The sequence below is a fragment of the Hyaena hyaena genome, unplaced genomic scaffold (genome assembly GCF_003009895.1).
Source record: "Hyaena hyaena isolate Hyena2069 unplaced genomic scaffold, ASM300989v1 scaffold_187, whole genome shotgun sequence".
Classification (NCBI taxonomy): Eukaryota; Metazoa; Chordata; class Mammalia; order Carnivora; family Hyaenidae; genus Hyaena; species Hyaena hyaena.
The window spans coordinates 1090779-1109658 of record NW_024080820.1 but is presented as its reverse complement, the minus strand read 5'-3'; the positions used below and the strand labels follow the sequence as shown (position 1 = coordinate 1109658).

Below are 18880 nucleotides of genomic sequence, written 5' to 3'. Positions count from 1 at the left end.
ATCTGAAACACAAAACTTTGGTAAAAAATTGTGTTACTTTCATATTGAAATATTAAGGACAACTGTTTTGCCAGAAACATCCTAATTACCTTCATTTTTAACATTGCTTGTCTGTAAATCCGTGGGATGACCTTGAAGTGAAAGGCGAGGTTGTTGTAAGCGGCTAATCATTGGCTGTGGGGACACTCTACTATATTCTATTCCCCGAGCAGGAGACCGTGAACGAGGTGAATTTCTGGGTGACTGCTTAGGTGATGGTCGAGGTGAATTGCGTGGTGATGGTGAAAACCTGTTAACAGCAGGGTATACTGCATGATGCATATTGTCATCTTCATCATCTAAACTTTGCGCATCAAGTTCCTGATCACTAAAAGTACCCCGTCTTGTAGAATTGCAAGATGAACCAGAACTGCGCCGAGATGTGGTGGCTGCGTATTCTTGCCGGAGACCTGACAATAAGGAATGTGTTATTTCATTTCTTCAGTTATATTTTTAAACATTTAAATATTTTTGAGGCTTAAAAGCAAAAGAGTATCATTGAGAAATTCCAATAGGGTATAAAGTATAAAGGAAAACTCCTTTTCCACTTGAATTATTTTAGACATCCTCCCATATAATGATGTCTAAAATATTTAAAAGATTATTTTTAAATTGAATGAAATCCTATAAACCTTCACACAATCTAACATTTTCTTGATTCTGAAATCTGTATTAGAAGTAGAACCATGCATTTAAAAATATTTCTACTCCTAAAGACAAAAATCCAAATTTGAGATCAACATTTCAAAAATATTGAGGGCAAACAATTACTGTCCAACCAAAGAAAAGAATACACCAGTGAATAAATAGACTCTCTGGATACTGAATTCTTGGAATTGATTTATTTGTGAAGGAAACTTCTATCCCACCCTCAGGAATTCAATACTTGGGCATAAATGAAATTTTAATTTCTTTATGACCCAACAGACTTCATCAGCAAAACAAGCTTAAATTCTAAGACATCAATAAAAAGTTTCAAAGGAGTCCCCTATGTATCTTGACACCTCCAGAAACACCCAAGCAAACTTAGGCCCTTCAAGTAGTATAAAAACTTCTAGAACAAAAACAAATGTTGGTATATATTTAAGGAAGAAAAAATTACTATTCAAGTACAGAATTTAGCCAATATTCTGAGGAAGTCCTATTAATTACTGACAATCTAGTTTAAAAATTCTCTACTATTGGAACACCAAGGTGGCTCAGTCACTTAAGCATCCGACTTCAGCTCAGGTCATGATCTCACAGTTTATGGGTTTGAGCCCTCCGTAGGGCTCTGTGTTGATAGCTCAGAGCCTGAAGCCTGCTTCAGATTCTGTGTCTTCCTCTCTCTGCCCCTTCCCTGCTTGTACTCTTGTTTTTCTCAAAAATAAGTAAACCTTAAAAAGTTTAAAAAAAAAGTTTCTACTATTAGAGTGGTATTCACACTTTTAAGATGAATACTCATACACAATAGTGCTGTTGATATGGTCCCCAAAGTAATGGGTGAGAATCATAGCAGGATATCTATAAAACTACAGATTTCTGGAGCCTATCTAACCCTTCAGTCAAGTTTGGGAAGCACTCTAGTAACCAACAAGAACTCAGTGTCTCATTATAGAAAACACAGTACCATAGTCACTTACCTAACAAAAGGCAAAAGACCAGTGAACACCACTGTTTTAGCAAAGAAAAACACAGGTCCCACTGTAGGCCCTCTGGTACTAGGGGATCCTAAGGAAGCAACAATCACTGGGGACTGTGTCTTTCTCATATGAAAAATAAGGAGGCTTAACCAGGCAACAGCCCAAATTTGTAATTTTACATTTCTTTCAAAAACAAAGAAAAACAAAGGAACAAGGTTTTAAAACAAAAATCATTCTCTTAAAAAAACTGGCATTTTCAAGGAGGCTTCAGACATATTTTTAGCATCTTTTTCTTTTATTCACTAGAAAGACACTCTGTGCATGTGAATGGCTTAAAAAGAATTATTGAAGCCAGGCTAGAATTTCTTTTACTTGTTACCAAAACATAGTATGAAAATGACAGCAAATAGCTGGTTGATTTTTTTTTTTTAAGCTGGTTGATTTTCTAACAAAATACTAGAGTCTGTAAAGTCACAGTTCAAAGACGAAATGAGAGAATTTACTCTAAGTTATAGTGAGGAAGCACTCTTTATTCTCCTTTCACATCCCTGAGCAGTGACAACAGCCCCTCACTGGCTGACAAATACCACAGTCTCAATGAGGAGTTACACAAAATTACAGAAAAAAGGGTACCATATTATTAGTTCTGTGGGCTAAAGATAAATAAAGCAAGCACCACATCTTTCTGTTTTTCTATGAGAAGTTATGTGAAAATGGGGAAATGAATCAGCAGAACAACATTCTGCAGTTTCTTAATTAATGTTATTGCTAATAAAACCTCCCATATATCCACATAAAAGAGCCTAAAACGTTTTTAAACTAAATTATTGCAATGCTCCATTACCCTCAATTGACTGTCAAGACTCTGAAACTTGTGCTTCAAGAATATTTTCATCTTAATGTTTAAAGGGGTCACTTTAGAGAGATTGCTTACTTCACAAGTTAAGTTGTGGTATATCTTATGATAAAATGTATAGGCAAACCATAGTACTCTACTAAATACATAACAAAACACTTTCATCCTCTCTATACACCTTTTACAAATATGTACCATTCAGTACAGTTAAGTGAGGATACTTCCATGTTCAAGTTTTCCTGTTTCGTCTGGTTGAGAATCAATCCTTTTATGATCTTCTGAGGATGACACTGCCTTTTTTAGCCTGATTATTTTCACTTACTCTTTTCATTCCTTTTTATGTACTTATGTTTTGTATGCTAAAATGTTTTTTCAAATATTTTATGTACAAATGTGGAAAGCACAATATAAATGAGAATAAATTGCCATTTATGTTAAAAAAAAAAAAAGTATAGGCAAGAATTATACTATTGCCACCATCTTACTATAAGAGCCAGAACATCCATAAACCTTTGAATAGTATGACAAATGTTGTGCGTATGTGTATTTTGGGGATATAATTTTTATTGCATTCTCAAAGGATCTGTGACCTAAAAAGTTGCAAGGATCATTCTGCAAAGCAATATTGCATGCTCACCTCATTTAATGTCATAATTCCAATTTTATCATAAAGGTCTTTTTTTTTTGTAGTCTATACCACATATTCTAAGAGTGGTGATATTTGCTCCCATGGCGGGGAAACTGGTTCTTGGGGTATGAAAAAATTCTACATATCATCATAATTTGTGATCCTCATAGTACATTAAGAGATATTAGGGTATATCCGTGGTATGAAAATTTCATGGTGAGGTGGTAGGCAAAAAAGGAAAAATAAAAGTCTAAAGAGGCTCTTGGTGAGGGATAATAATGGGAAAAAAGGTTGAGAAACACTGGCCTACTAAGAAAACACAGAGTAATAGAGTAATAACTACTCTAGCAAGTTCCAGTAACATGCAGGGCATGGTTACTAGTCATTGCCTGCCTTTCTTTGCTCCTCAAACAGCAAACTGTTCTACATAAAATGAACTCTGAAAACAAGTTAATGAACAAGTGAGTCTATAGGTTGAATAAGCCTCTAAAATTTAACATTTCTACTCGTACATTAGTATTCCATAAGGCCTTAAGATCTATTTAACACCTGCAACAAAATTATACAAAATTACACTCAACTTTAACAATAAAATACTTACTTTCTTCCTGCATCCGAGCTAGAATCTGTACATCGGTTACATCATTTAGCTTATAATTGGATCCAATTGAATCTTCATCTAATTCTGAAGCACTTAACTCACTGTCTATAGAGGACTGAGGACTGAGTGGAGGATTTCTGTCTGAACTTTTCAAATTACCTTAAAAAAAAAAAGATTTGAATTTTGGTAAAACAAAAACTGAACAATAATCTGTTGTAAATACTTGATATTAATTATTTGATTCAGTTCACCATTATTCTGTCTTTTCTGTTCATGAAATTCCAAAATGTTGAAAATAAAAATTAACGTAATTAAGAATAAAGAGGGCTATAGGGTTCTCAGGGCGCCTGGCTGGCTTAGTCGGTTGAGCATCGGACTTCGGCTCAGGTTATGATCTCATAGTCCGTGGGTTCAAGCCCCGCGTCAGGCTCTGTGCAGACAGCTAGCTCAGAGCCTGGAGCCGGTTTCAGATTCTGTATCTCCCTCTCTCTCTGACCCTCCCGCGCTCACTCTCTGTCTCTGTCTCTCAAAATAAAATAAAGACATAAAAAAAATTAAAAAAAGAAAAAAAAGAGGGCTATAGAGACTCCTTTGTATGTTATGGCATAAAAGCAAACCATATTTTCATTTTAACTTATATATCCTCTCATGAAACAATTAACGTTTTACCACAGTGCTTGGCAAGTAGGTGGTATTCAATAAATGTTAGACGATTCCAACTTTTACAAGACAGCCAATGAAACCCCTCATAAACAGATGAATTTATGATGTGTTTTCGCATTCCAAATTCAGTCATTAGCTAATACCGTCATCTTTCCCCCTAAATAAAAGCTTCTATTTTTCCTAAGCAAGAAAACTATAATTTGAGGAAAATCAAGATTCCTAAGAGATTTAGGAACAAACCAAAAAAAGAACACTAGGCTCATGTTTCCTACATTATGCCATGTTTACAAAATTCTTTGTCAAGCTAGTAACAGGGATCCAAGGAGTTCTCTGAAGTGTAACAGTGAAGCACTACTGGAATAGAGAAAGTAGAATAGAGTAAATAACGAGACAAAGTATTTCATTGCTCAAAACAGAAAGGGGATAGAAGACAGGTCAGAAGAATAAAGGGTATACATATCCAAGAGTCTAACTTGTTTCTAAGGAAATCCTTTCATCAGATCCTCAACTTCTAGTGAAGAATAAAATCCCAACACTGTCACTAATATTTCTAATACAGACTTATTTGAAATGTTTGTTTCCCAGAATTCTTTACCATAAAAGGCAGCTCCAATGTGAAAGGCACACAAGAAGAGCAAAATAGTTAATGTTTACATTATCAAGAAGAACATAGTGCATATGATAGGAAAAGTACTACAAGATCAGGTTCCAACAGTGCCCAAATGAAATTCTTGTTAAACAAATGCAGCAGATTAAACTTTTTAGTATGACAGTCACCGGTGAAATAAATAGCAAGTAACAACTTCTGCACAAAGCTAACAGCAGGAACAATAAAGTCATTAGACTAGGGAGTACACAGGTCAAACATGTGAGGTGATTAACAGTAACCTTAATTTTTAAGGAAGTTGTAATAATTAGCTATAACACAGCAACAATAAGAGTTAACAGTGAATATGAAGAACAGTGAGCTACAGAGTAACTGTCTGAGTCACAGAACCACAGCATAACATTCTTTCCCCAATTTACAGCAGTCTACCCTCCCGTATCATTTTGGACTCCACTTTTGGCACACACCCATACAGCTTATACTATTATTTGAGGGTAAAATCAAAGCTTATTAAATAGAGCTTAAGTTGTTTAATAAGAGCTTTTATTTTTAGCTCTTATAGCCTAATCAAACAGTAAAAGCATCTGTTAGTTAAAAGAATCTAGCTTGTTACTCTAATTTAGCCAGATCTAAAAACTTTTAAGTACATGCTGCGGGAAATGTTATAGATGTACTCTGATTTACCTGTATACCTGGTAGCTGGTAGAGCACCTGGTGCTGAATAGTTCCTCGTTGATATTTTCTCTAACCACTTAAAAGTTTCATAAGTAAAAGAACTTGAACTATTAATGACTAAGTTATTTTTTGAGATAGAGCATTAAAAACCATTCCTTAATAATTCCATTTTGAGTTCTCCTTACCTGAATTTCCAGGAAGTATTAGCTGTTTGACTATAGGAGGTCGCACTGGGGTTGAGGATGGAGAATTGAAACCACTACTGTATGGGCTACTTGCACTTGGACTGTAAGGACTTGTGTAACTCATGGAGTTGAAAGGGTTGTTATATAAATTCTGCCTCTTGAGAGCTGTGTTAATGAGAAGGGGAGAAATCAAATTTAACAACTGAGAAAAGTTAACATTTATACAAAATTTTTTCCTATTGGGAAATTTATTAAGTCATCATCTCAATTTAAATACAGAAGCATTCTTAGAGTACCAAGAGAAACTATATATTAATAATCCCAACCAAATATTTCCATTATCTTAAATTCTACTGTGCAAACAGTAACCACAAGAAACATCAAACATAATATCATAGGAAGAATATCTTCTTAACAAATTAGTAGCCATTAAATTAATTTACTTCTGTCTTATTGGGAAGTCTGTTCCAACTGTATCAACTCTGAATGGTCTTAAAAAATAAAATGAATGAAAAAGTATATTTGTGCTTTCTCATTTTTTTAATGTTTGTTTTTGAGAGAGAGGGAGAACAAGCAGGGGAGGGGCAGAGAGAGATGGGGGACACAGGATCCAAAGCAGAGATCTGACAGCAGAGAGCCTTGATGTGGGGCTCGAACTCAGGAACCTGAGATCATCACTTGAGCCGAAGTTAGGTGCTTAATTGACTGAACCATCAAGGCATCCCTGTGTTTGTTCACAATGTTTTCTATAACATTTTCTATAACATTTCTATAAATGTTTGTTTTCTATAACAAACATTTACTGCCAAGAAAAAGGAGGAGAAAGGTATGAAATAGTGAGTTTTAAAAGCGGTCTTTCCAAAGTTTGGGTTTTTGTAAAAGTAAAGTAATATTGATTACTTAGGCCGGGTGAAGGTCAAATGTGAGAATTCTCTTTCTAAAAAGAAAAATGCTTCCCTTCCTTTCCCACAGTTTTCTGGCCCAAGGAGAGAATACTTCTGCCAAAAAAGGAAAAAGAAATTGTGCTATGCATATAAGATTACAGAAACAATAAAAAAGTAGAACTAAGATACCAACTACAATTATATACAAGAAAAATTACTACTTAAAATAGTATTTTTCTTCTATTCTCTTCAAAAATTCACAGCTTGACTCAATATTTCTGACCATTGGCAAAGCACCGTGTAGAGCATACAGACAAATGTGTTACACAAATATGTTACAACCAAGTGGTGCAGGCAAAAAACAAGGATTTCAGGGCAAAATGAGATGAGTACCATCATAAAGGGCAAAGGGCTGTGGAAATGATGACACAGGATCATTCATTACAACTGAGAAAAACTAGGTAAGGCTTTTTAGAAAGAGGCACTGGAGCAGTCATGAGCGGCAATCTGACAGACCACTGAGAAAGAGGAGAGCGTGTGCTTTCATCTGTGTTTATCAGAAGAACAAAAGCCATGTCTTGAAAATGCATGTTAGGTTCAGAGAATAAGAGGGAGTAATATAGAAAGGTGAAGCACATGGGTGAGGGACTAAACAGGAAAACACAGCTGGGCCAGGTTGTGTAAGTCCTGGAAACTATGCTCAGGAGAATGAACTTTATCTTCACTATCAGTGAATTAGGAGTAAGAGTGATATAAACTTCCAATCAGTTTAGGAAGAAAACTGATGGACATTTTTATGTTGAATAGATTAGACTGAACTAGGCAGCAGAGGTGACAAATACAAAAAAGGACAGATATTAAAAACTAGAAGGATTACAAAAGAAAATAAATAAGGTGATTCTAAAGTTTCTGGTTTGCCTACTGGGCAGAGTAGTGGTTTGGAGAGGAAGAACATACATTTTTTGTTTAGTTTTTCTATTTAGTTTGATGATGCAGTAAGTTGGACAGTGTAGCTTTGTCCATATTCACCAAGAGAGAAGATGCCACAGTTTAAACATATTTAGAATGTAGTATCTCAGAAATATCAACCTGAGCAGAAACTGGGGTGCTAATTTCTTCCTCTTTACTTTTTGATCTCTGAAGCTTATTCTCTTCTAGATGGTTATTTAATCACTAGCATTTCAAGTCCTCACTCTACAGCATATTCCTTTTCCTAAGAAATCTCATTCATATCTACGACATCAGCTAGTATTTATAGTCTGAAAACTCCCCATTATTTATATCTAGAGTCCCAAGTGTTCCTGGGCTTCAGTCCCATATGTGCTGCCCATATAATGTCTCCCCTATGGATATAGCAAATGCACCTGAGAGCCAACCTTTCCAAATTCAAACCCATCATTTTCCTGCTAAAACTCAACTCTTTTCCTGGGGTTCTGACCTCAAAATGATTAATAACATTCATCCTGTCACACAAGCTGAACACCTAGATCATTACGGATACTTCTACCCCATTTCCTCAAATTTGGCTCATTCATTTTTCCTTCCACATCTTTCCAGCTCTATTACCCCCCTTTTCATCTCCACTACCATCAACACACACTGCCCAGCTATCAACTGCTCCCAACCCACTCAAAAGCACCCTATGTTCATTCACTTCCGGTCTTCTCCAGTCTACTTTCCATTACAGCTCCCTGTAGTATGCAAACACAAACCTAAAATGCAAACCTAATCATGTCTTCCTGCTCATACACACCTCATCCTTGAACAAAACCCTCCAATCTTTTCATTGCTTTTATTTTACATTTTTTTTTTAGTGAGAGAAAGCATGAGCAAGGGAGAGGGGCAGAGAGAGAGAGAGAGAGAGAGAGAGAGAGAGAATTTTAAGCAAGCTTCCATGCTCAGCATGGAATCTGTTGCGGGGCTTTATCCCACAATTGTAGGATCACGACTTGGGCCGAAATCAAGAGTCAGATGCTCAACCAACTGAGCTACCTGGATGCCCCTTTCCACTGCTTTTAGAATAAGGTCCAAAACCTTTTAAAAAATGTTTACATTTTTGAGAAAGAGAGAGAATGGGGAGGGGGAGGAGAGAGAGAAAGAGAGAGAGAAAGAGAGAGAATCCCAAGCAGTCTCTACCCTGTCAGCACCGAGCTGACACAAGCTCAACACAGGGCCTGACACCACGAACCATTATTAGATCATGGCCTGAGTTGAAACCAAGAGTCAGAGGCTCAACCGACTGAGTCATCCAGGTGCCCCAAGTCCAAAACCTTTAGCACAACCTATAAGGGCTTGCAGAGACTGGCTCCTACATGTCTTTCTCACATCTCTCCCTTCCTTACTCTTCTCCAGCCACCAACGTGGCTTGCTCCAGGTCTCATGTGCGCCTTGGTCTCCCCACAAGCTTGCACAGGCCTCCCACAGAGCCTCTGTACATGCTGTGTTCTCTGCCTGGAACACCTTATTCCCACTTTCGCCTTCCCTCTTAAGCCACTCTAACTTTTCTAAATCTTTAGGACTCAGGTCAAACATTGTTTCCTGAAGTAAAATTCCTATTTCTCAAAGTCCAAAGCATGTTTTACTCTTCTTTTATTATGTATCACCAGTTATAGAAATTATGTTTTTTTAATGTTTTATTTATTTCTGAGAGAGAGAGAGAGAGAGAGAGATTGAGAGACAGCATGGTCAGGGGAGGGCCAGAGAGAGAGGGAGACAGAATCTGAAGCAGACTCCAGGCTCTGAGCTAGCCATCAACACACAGCCCAACATGGGGCTCGAACCCACGAACTGTGAAATCGTGACCTGAGCTAAAGTCGGACACTTAGCCAACTGAGCCACCCAGGAATCCCAAAAATTATTTGTATAGTACATTTCCACTAGTAGATGATAAACTCCATGAGCACAGGTAACTGTTAGTTTTTCTTCACATGTATCCTCTCCCCTCTTTCCAAAGCCTGAAATATACTCTCAGTAAATATTAACTGAATATATGTATGAATGAGATTAAGTTGAAAAGAGGTCACTGGATACCATATGAATGGACGAAATAATGAAAACAGAGGGAAGCCAGGCAAGAGAGACCTGGGTCACCCCAAACTTAAAAGGTGGACAGATGGGGGAGAAGGGAAATAGGGCATTTAATGGATACGGAATTGTAGTATGGGATGATGAAAAAGTTCTGGAGATGGACAGTGGTGATGGCCGTACAACAATGTGACTATACTTAATGCCACTGAACTGTAGATTTTAAAAATGGTTAAAAAATAAAAATAAAAAATGGTTGGGGCACCTGGGTGGGTCAGTTAATTAAGTGCCTGACTCTTGATTTTGGCTCAGGTCATGATCTCACAGTTCATGGGATCAAGAGGATTCTCTCCCTCTCTCTCTGTCCCTCCCCCACCCCTGCAGCACATTCTCTCTCTCAAATATATACACTTTAAAAAACAATTTTTAAAAATGGTTGAAGTGGTAAATTTTATGCTATGTAAATTTTCCAATTAAAAAAAATGGACAAAGAAGGAAGAACCTTCAAAGAAGACTTCAAATAAAACAGTAGGGAGGGTGAGACAGGGTCAAAAATACAACGGACTCTCATAAGCAATCAGAGAAGAACATCCTAGGGACAAGTGGTAGAGCACTGCAGTGAAGCCTGGGTATGACAGAGCAGAAACCATTCTCTTAGAATACAATAGCTGTATTCCAAGGAAGCTCTGCCTTGTCAAAGAAATATATCTGTATCTCCTCACCAACCTGTAAAAAGGGGGGATTTAGGACTAAGGCTTAAACTTGCAATAGCCAAGTTGTTTTTCCTTTATTTTTTTATTTTTTAAGGTTTATCCACTAAGGGGTAGGGAGGAGAAGAGGAGAGAGGCAGAGAGAGAAGGAGAGGACCCCAAGTAGGCTCCACACTGGCAGCACAGAGCTCACAGTGGGGCTCAAACTCACAAACCCGTGAGATCATGACCTGAGCAAAAAATCAAGCATCAGAGGCTTAACCAACTGAGCTACCCAGGTGCCCCTTTTCCTTTGAATATATATTACATTTCTAACTGTAGCTACTGCTGTGTGCATATAGCTACAAAATCTAAACACTGTTAAACAATCCAGTACTTGATGACACCTAGTTTTACTTCAAGAGTAACAGTTTCTTTTACATATTGCTACTACCTTTATACCTTGTTATAAAGCAAAAGCCACTTCACTCAAATTGCTATTTTTGAGGTGCTATTTCGGTTTTCTCCCTCTAAGTCCAATTTACTAATTACCAATTGCTAATAGTTCCTATTTCTTAGGCTGCCATAAGCCAGGGTTCAATAAACCACAGCCTGTAGCCAATCAATCCCAGCCCACCACTTCTTTTTGAAAATAAAGCTGCACAGGAACACAGCCATGCCCATTCATTTACATATTATGGAGGGCCTGCTTGCATCAAAGGCAAAGGTGAGTAACTGCAACGGAGACCTCGCCCACAAAGCCTGAGACGTTTACTATCTGACTAATTACAGAAAAAGTTTGCCAACGCGCTTATATGTTTATTTATCCATTGTCTGCCACTCCCATCAGAATATAAGCTCTGAGAAGTAAAGGACTTTTTCATCTATCTTATTCACTGCAATATCCTCAGAGTTGAGAACAATACCTAGCACATCATAAGTTATGCACATATACTGCTAAATAATGACAACTCTTACTGTAAAATATACTTACATTATTTCTAAGGTGAGATAGAGTACCGGAAAGTTGTCCCTAAAAACATTTTTAATAAATATCTAAATAATATCACCTCACTGGAATGAGTTAGAAATTTTCCGGTTATTTTGAATTGTCTACTACCTTGTCTACCTTATCTACTACCTGTCCCGAGTAGCTCAGTCGGTTAAGTGTCCGACTTTGGCTCAGGTCATAATCTCGTGGTTCGTGGGTTCAAGACCCATGTCAGGCTCTGTGCTGACAGCTCAGAGCCTGGAGCCTGCTTCAGATTCTGTGTTTCCCTCTCTGCCTGCCCCTTGCCTGCTGGCACTCTCTCTCTCTCACAAATAAACAAATATTAAAAAAACTCTTATGAATAACTTAAATCAAGCTCCAGGATTCAATTTTAAAAACAATAGTCAGAAAAAAAAAATTTTAATTGCATAAGGCTACTGCTTTTCCAAACAGGATCCTACATACACAAGGAAAAAGTAGCAATTTGGTGTCAAAACAGACTCAGAAGCTCTATAATCACATCTTATATGCTATTTTCATATAATAACCACTACTTCTTATAGCCAACCAAACTGCTTTATTGTATGCCAATTTATCTGTTTAGCCTCCCTTTTGTCTCCCCTGAACATTTTCAGCTTATACTCTAACAGGAGAGCACATATTTTAATAGTAAAGCCAAAATAAGTTATCTTATTTATTTAAAAAAATTTTTTTTAATGTTTACTTTTTGAGAGAGAGAGAGAGAGAGAGAGAGAGAGAGAGAGACAGAGCATGAGCAGGGGAAGGGCAGCCAGAGAGAAAGATACAAATTCTGAATCAGGCTCCAGGCTCTGAGCTGTTGACACAGAGCCCGATGCGGGGCTTGAACTCATGACCCGAGCTGTGAGATGATGACCCCAGCTGAAGTCGGATGCTCAACTTTGCTGCCCACATGCCCCTGAAATATGTGATTTAAATACATAGCTGTTAGGTAAACACAAAACAAAACAAAAACAAATCCAAAAAAACCTATTTAGGAGTAGTAATCACACATCATTTCTTCACTACATTAAGTATTCCAAAAAACAGTAACATTCTTAAGAGACTGAAAGAAATTCCAAGAACAAATCAATAATATTTTTCTTATATTTCTATTCATGTTGCCATGCTATATTAAATGTCATAAATAGTGACAGACATATTTTGTCAGCTTTGTGAGTGCTATTAAACAAAAGAGCATAAAAGCAATTTGAACCTAAAATGCCAGTTAAAAACAAAAAACAGTAACAAAACAGGAAAGTAAATATATTTTTAAGTCCCTATTATGAGCCAAAAAAACATGCTAGGCTCTTTCATTAACATGATCATCTAATCCTTAAATTAACCTTACAGATTTCTCATTCTTATGAGAAAATAGAGCTCACAGAAGTTAAATAATGCACAGAGTCACACAGTAACTAAGAGCTAGAGTGAGAATGGGGGCTCTTTGCATCTCAGCCTGCATACCTCCACCACATCAGAATTTCCCAAGGGCAGTGAGAGAACTTTAGATGATACCAAACATATTCTTAATAGTTATTTAACTTATATTAGAAAAAAACCTATCATATAAAACCCATTATTTCAGGGATATTATTCTTTAGGTGAAATAAAGCAAAATAAAAATGAGAAGATTGGGGAAAAAAGCTATTAAATAATAACACAAGGTTATGCACATATGGCAAAAACTCATGAAGGCAGGCACAATGAGATTAAAAAGTACCATCAAGCAAAGAACTGGGTTCCTAAAAACACACCAACTCAACATTTGTTTTTTGATTAAAGAAAGCAGAGAGATGAACTACAAGTAAAATTATAAAATTATAGACATACCTGACATAGTTTGATCAAGTTTGTGGATAAGAGACTTTTTAGCACACTCGACATCAGGACTTGGGTAATCCAAAACTTGCCTGCACCAAACTAGTGGACTGACTGATTTCTGCATTGGTGTAAGTTTTTTCTTTGGTGATGAATATAACCTAGAAGAAAATGAAAAACAAAAGGGTAACATTATTAAGCACGAGGTTATAAAACAGGGATCCTTTTGGACAGGTTTAAATTAGGAGGGGGATACTGTAGGTGTCATGGAGTATCTTTAAAATCACCTACGTTTTACTTTGTGTACAAAAAGAAAATGACACTACAACCATCAATATTAACCCAAATTTCAAATATTAAACCTAAATGAAGCCAACTGTCCAATTCTAAAATAGGTCTTATTTTTCTTTTAGTCTCATTACAAAAACCATGAAAAAACATCTGTCTTTACAACAGTTCGTTCTGTTTTCAGTAGTACTTGGATCAAATCCCTGATATAACCATATCATTAAATATTGTCCTGGAGACAGATGAGGAGATAAATACCTTGTTTTCCACCTGCCAGTTCACTTCCCACAACAGACCACACAAAAACCTACCATTGGCAATTCTTTCCCTTTAGTTAAGCAGTGCCCACTCTTGTAGCCTTCTTTTCAAACCATGACACATCAGAGAAAAGCAATACTTTAAATCCTTAATAACTTAATATGAATGTATTTATGAAATTGACTTCAGTCTCAGGAAAAAGAATAGGACAGTACTTTATAAGGTTCTGGGGACGGTATACAAAAAGACAACGTAAGCAGAAGATAGGAGAGTGTTACACTTGAACTTCCTACTTCATAGTTTTTTCCTCAGATTGATCCAGCTTTGTCAATTGATATTAATTTATTTCGAATGTGATACCATATGAAAAATGTGAAATTACTTAAATTGTAATCAGAATGGTTTCCAAATTAAGACAGTTGAAGTGGAATTTACGAAGTAAACAAAAGTATACTTTATTTACGTAGTTAAATGTCTCCATAAGACCAGGAGTTAGTAATTTCACATGTTATATTAATCAAGTTAGTGCAGTAAAATAAAATGTGCTCTGGCATAAATATTTAAATGCACCTCTATAGTACCTGAATTGACAAACTCCTTTCTAGTGATCATATGTACATTTTCCATCCCTTTTCTTAACTTCCCTATCTATAACTTAGCTCACTCACATCAAGTATTTAGCTCTGATCAAGATAATCAAGACTAATAGGGTAAATAATCATTTCTCTAGTCAACACTCCATGTTTATTTGGATAAAAATGAAATGAAATCTCAATTTATGAAATAACTTATTAAACAGTTCAAAAAGAAAATGAAACTAATGGGGTAATCATTCTCTTTCCATCTTAAATACTACAAATGTTTCATAATAAATCTCTACCTCAGGATTCCCATTTTAATTGTGATAACACCCACATGATTCATGTGTACTTATTGTGTTCCTCTATTGTTAGCTATAAAACTAATTTTAAAAAGTGCAAGGATCATGAATGAGCCTCGAAAACATGCTCAAAGAAACTAAACAAAGAAAACACACATATTGTATGATTCCATTTATATGAAACATCTAGAAAAGGACATAGCAGAAAGTAGATTAGTCATTGCCTAGGACGGGAAGAGGTAGGAATGTGGAAGAGATTTCTTTTAGAGTGATATAAATGTTTTAAAATTACATGGTGATGATGGCTGTGGTAACAATATCATAACTGTAAATATACTAAATTCTTGAATTATATAGTGAATTTTATTATATATATTATACAGGTATGGGTATATTTTATGTTATATAAATTATATCCTGATAAAGCCTTTATTAAAAAATTATAAGGTGCTTTTAGAATCTTTAAAAATACAGAATGTAATATAAACGAAATGAATAAAACAAAAATTCAAAACCAATTACACTAACCCACCATCGTCTCTCCTATACCCCATGAGTGGTAGCTTTCTTGTTTTTGTCAACGGCACCATAATTCTTTCAGTTACAAAAGCTAAAAGCTTAAATTTTGGACTCCACCATCTGTTTTATTTTCTACCTTCACCAAAAATCTATCACCAAGTCTTGCTGATCCTACACGTACAAACCTACCTTTCCCTCCACTATTCCTATATTTACTTCACTAACCGGCAACAGAGAATGTGCCTTCCTTTCATTAACAGATAAAAGTTAATGTAGTAACCTGTACATCCCTAGAGTGATGAAAACAGAGAGACTGATTCAATAACCTGAGTATGCCAACTGTCTCCTATCACTCTATCCTCTTATTTCAGTGCCTCATTACTATCCCCAAGTCTAAAAATGGAGGACTATGGACCAAATGGTATTGGCACAAAATTATTCTTTGGTAAAGGAACCTTTGGTTGAGGTTTCAAAGTATTTATAAACCTGACAGAGGACACATGAACTGGGTTGTAGTATCTAACTGGATCCTCTTTTAGCAAGACCAAGATGTTTCAGACCCTGAATTTAAAGAAAATCCCAAATAAAAATCCTTGAATACCTATCATCTCTGTTTGTTTCTTACAAACACATAGACTCCTTCAAAATGACTATTTTGCGAGCTGAAAACATTTTTCTCACTCTGGTGCTTTTAAAATTTTAAAATAGTAGTATTTAATAATTTAATAATCATGTTGAATCAAAAGGCACTTTATTTCTGATGGACACAGCCAGTACATAGATGGCTAATACAACTTACAATAGGTTGGAACTTGTCAAGTTTTCACCTGCCAAGAAAACTGGAAACATAACTTCATTACCTTGATTCGACTAAAATCAAGTCATAGAGGCCCAGTGGGGAGCTGAGCCTCCACCCTTACGCAGCATCAACAAGGCAGGAAGCAATGTGAAGTGAGTATCTAATCTCCCTTTACCAGTTCTCTACATGTTAGTAGGACCCAGTATAGAGTTGATTTTACACCCCATCCATCTGGAAGAAGACAGTATGAGCCAGGGTTCCACTCTTGCTGACATAACATCAGCATGGCCTGGAAGAGCTGAACATCTATCCTATACACTACACCTAAACAAAGCTGCTTACTAAAAAAGAAGAAATATGATTAGGAGTTTCACAATATAACACACAGAATATCCAGGATATAACTGGGAATTACTCATCATACCAAGAAAACAGTTAAAGTTGGGACAAAGAACAGAAACAATGGAGTCAAACTGAAAACAAAAGGCAAAATGGCAGACATAAATCCAACCACACCTAATTATAATAAATTGAATACACTAAAGCAATCTATTCAAAAGGAGGAAAAAAAAAAGACCTGGGAGTTTGGATGGCTCAGTCATTAAGCGTCCAACTTCAAGCTCAGGTCATGATCTCATGGCTCGTGAGTTTTAAACCCATATCAGGGTCTGCACTTTCTCTCTTCCTCTCCCCCACCCCCAAATAAATAAATTTTGAAAAAATAAACAAACAAAAAAAAGACCTAACTGTATGTTATCTGTAGAAGAAATACCTTAGATTCAAAGCAGGTTGAAACTAAAAGATAGGAAGATATACCTGGATAATAGTAACCATACAGAACTGGAGTTTAAGATAAGAAATATCACTGGAGACAAAGAGAGATCAATACATCAGGAAGATATAACAATCAAAAAGATACCTAATAACAGTAGAATAAGAGGAAAAAGAAACAACTGAGAAATTTTATTTGGAGTTTTCAACAGCACCCTCTTAATAACCGAAAAAAGAGCTACATGGAAAAATCAGTAAGAGTTTAGAAGTCTTGAACATTATCAGTTTTACTTAACTGACAATTTTGGGGCACTCCACCCATCAATGAAAGAATACATTGTTCTTTTTAAGTGCACATTCTTCAGGTCAGATCAATTTGACCATGATAAGGTCTTTCTGAATTTAAAATAACTGAAATTCTTCAAAGTTTGTTCTCTGACTACAATGGAATTACATTAGAAATCAACAGAAAGAAATTTAGTAAATTCTAAATATTTGGAAATTAAACAACACACTTAAAAATAACCACAGGTCACCCCTCAGAAATACAAGCAATTATCAGGGAATACTATGAAAAATTATATGCCAACAAATTGGACAACTTAGAAGAAATGGACAAATTCCTAAACACACACTCACTACCAAAATTCACACGGGAAGAAATAGAAAACCTGAACAGACCCATAACGAGTGAAGAAATCGAATCAGTGATCAAAAATCTCCCAACAAATAAGAGCCCTGGACCTGATGGTTTCCCTGGGGAATTCTACCAGACATTTAAAACAGAATTAATCCCAATTCTTCTCAAGCTATTCCAAAAAATAGAAGTCGAAGGAAAACTCCCGGACTCATTTTATGAAGCCAGCATCACTCTGATTCCCAAGCCAGACAGAGATCCAACAAAAAAAGAGAACTATAGGCCAATATCCTTGATGAATACGGATGCAAAAATTCTCAACAAGATCCTTGCAAATCGAATCCAGCAGCATATCAAAAGAATCATCCACCAAGATCAAGTGGGATTCATTCCTGGGTTACAGGGCTGGTTCAACATTCGCAAATCAATCAATGTGATCCATCATATCAATAAAAGAAAAGATAAAAACCATATGATCCTGTCAATAGATGCAGAAAAAGCATTTGACAAAATACAGCATCCCTTCTTAATAAAGACTCTCGAGAAAGTTGGGATAGAAGGAACCTACTTAAACATCATCAAAGCCATCTATGAGAAGCCTTCAGCTAACATCATCCTCAACGGGGAAAAACTGAGAGCTTTCCCCCTGAGATCAGGAACACGACAGGGATGTCCACTCTCACCACTGTTGTTTAACATAGTGCTGGAAGTCCTAGCATCAGCCATCAGACAACAAAAGGAAATCAAAGGCATCAGAATTGGCAAAGAGGAAGTCAAACTTTCACTCTTCGCAGATGACATGATACTCTACATAGAAAACCCGACAGACTCCACCAGAAGCCTACTAGAACTGATCCAAGAATTCAGCCAAGTTGCAGGGTACAAAATCAACGTACAGAAATCGGTTGCATTTTTATACACCAATAATGAAGCAACAGAAAGAGAAATCAAGAAACTGATCCCATTCACAATTGCACAAAAAACCATAAAATACCTCGGAATAAACCTAACCAAGGATACAAGAGATCTGTATGATGAAAACTATAGAAAACTTATGAAGGAAATTGAAGAAGACACAAAGAAATGGAAAAACATTCCATGCTCATGGATAGGAAGAATAAATATAGTTAAGATGTCATTACTACCTAAAGCACTCTACACATTCAATGCAATTCCAATCAAAATTGCACCAGCATACTTCTCAAAACTAGAACAAACTATCCAAAAATTTGTATGGAACCACAAAAGACCCCGAATAGCCAAAGTAATACTGAAAAATAAAACCAAAACGGGAGGTATCACCATCCCAGACTTCAGCCTCTACTACAAAGCTGTCATCCTCAAGACAGTATGGTATTGGCACAAAAACAGACCCATAGACCAATGGAACAGAATTGAGAACTCAGAAGTGGACCCAAAAGTATA

General features: G+C 36.3%; 1 protein-coding gene across 3 annotated transcripts in view; it reads right to left on the bottom strand.

Moving 5' to 3' along the window:
- The window catches only part of SLAIN2 (SLAIN motif family member 2), a 79079-nt gene that overhangs the window by 31003 nt on the left and 29196 nt on the right, over window positions 1–18880 (bottom strand). For all 3 annotated transcript variants that reach the window (XM_039241080.1, XM_039241079.1, XM_039241081.1), the window contains exons 2-5: window positions 13316–13464; window positions 5877–6041; window positions 3747–3905; window positions 90–449 (exon numbers count right to left, since the gene is read on the bottom strand). In XM_039241080.1, coding sequence (XP_039097011.1) covers window positions 90–449; window positions 3747–3905; window positions 5877–6041; window positions 13316–13464 — 833 coding nt within the window. The remainder of the gene's footprint in view (window positions 1–89; window positions 450–3746; window positions 3906–5876; window positions 6042–13315; window positions 13465–18880) is intronic.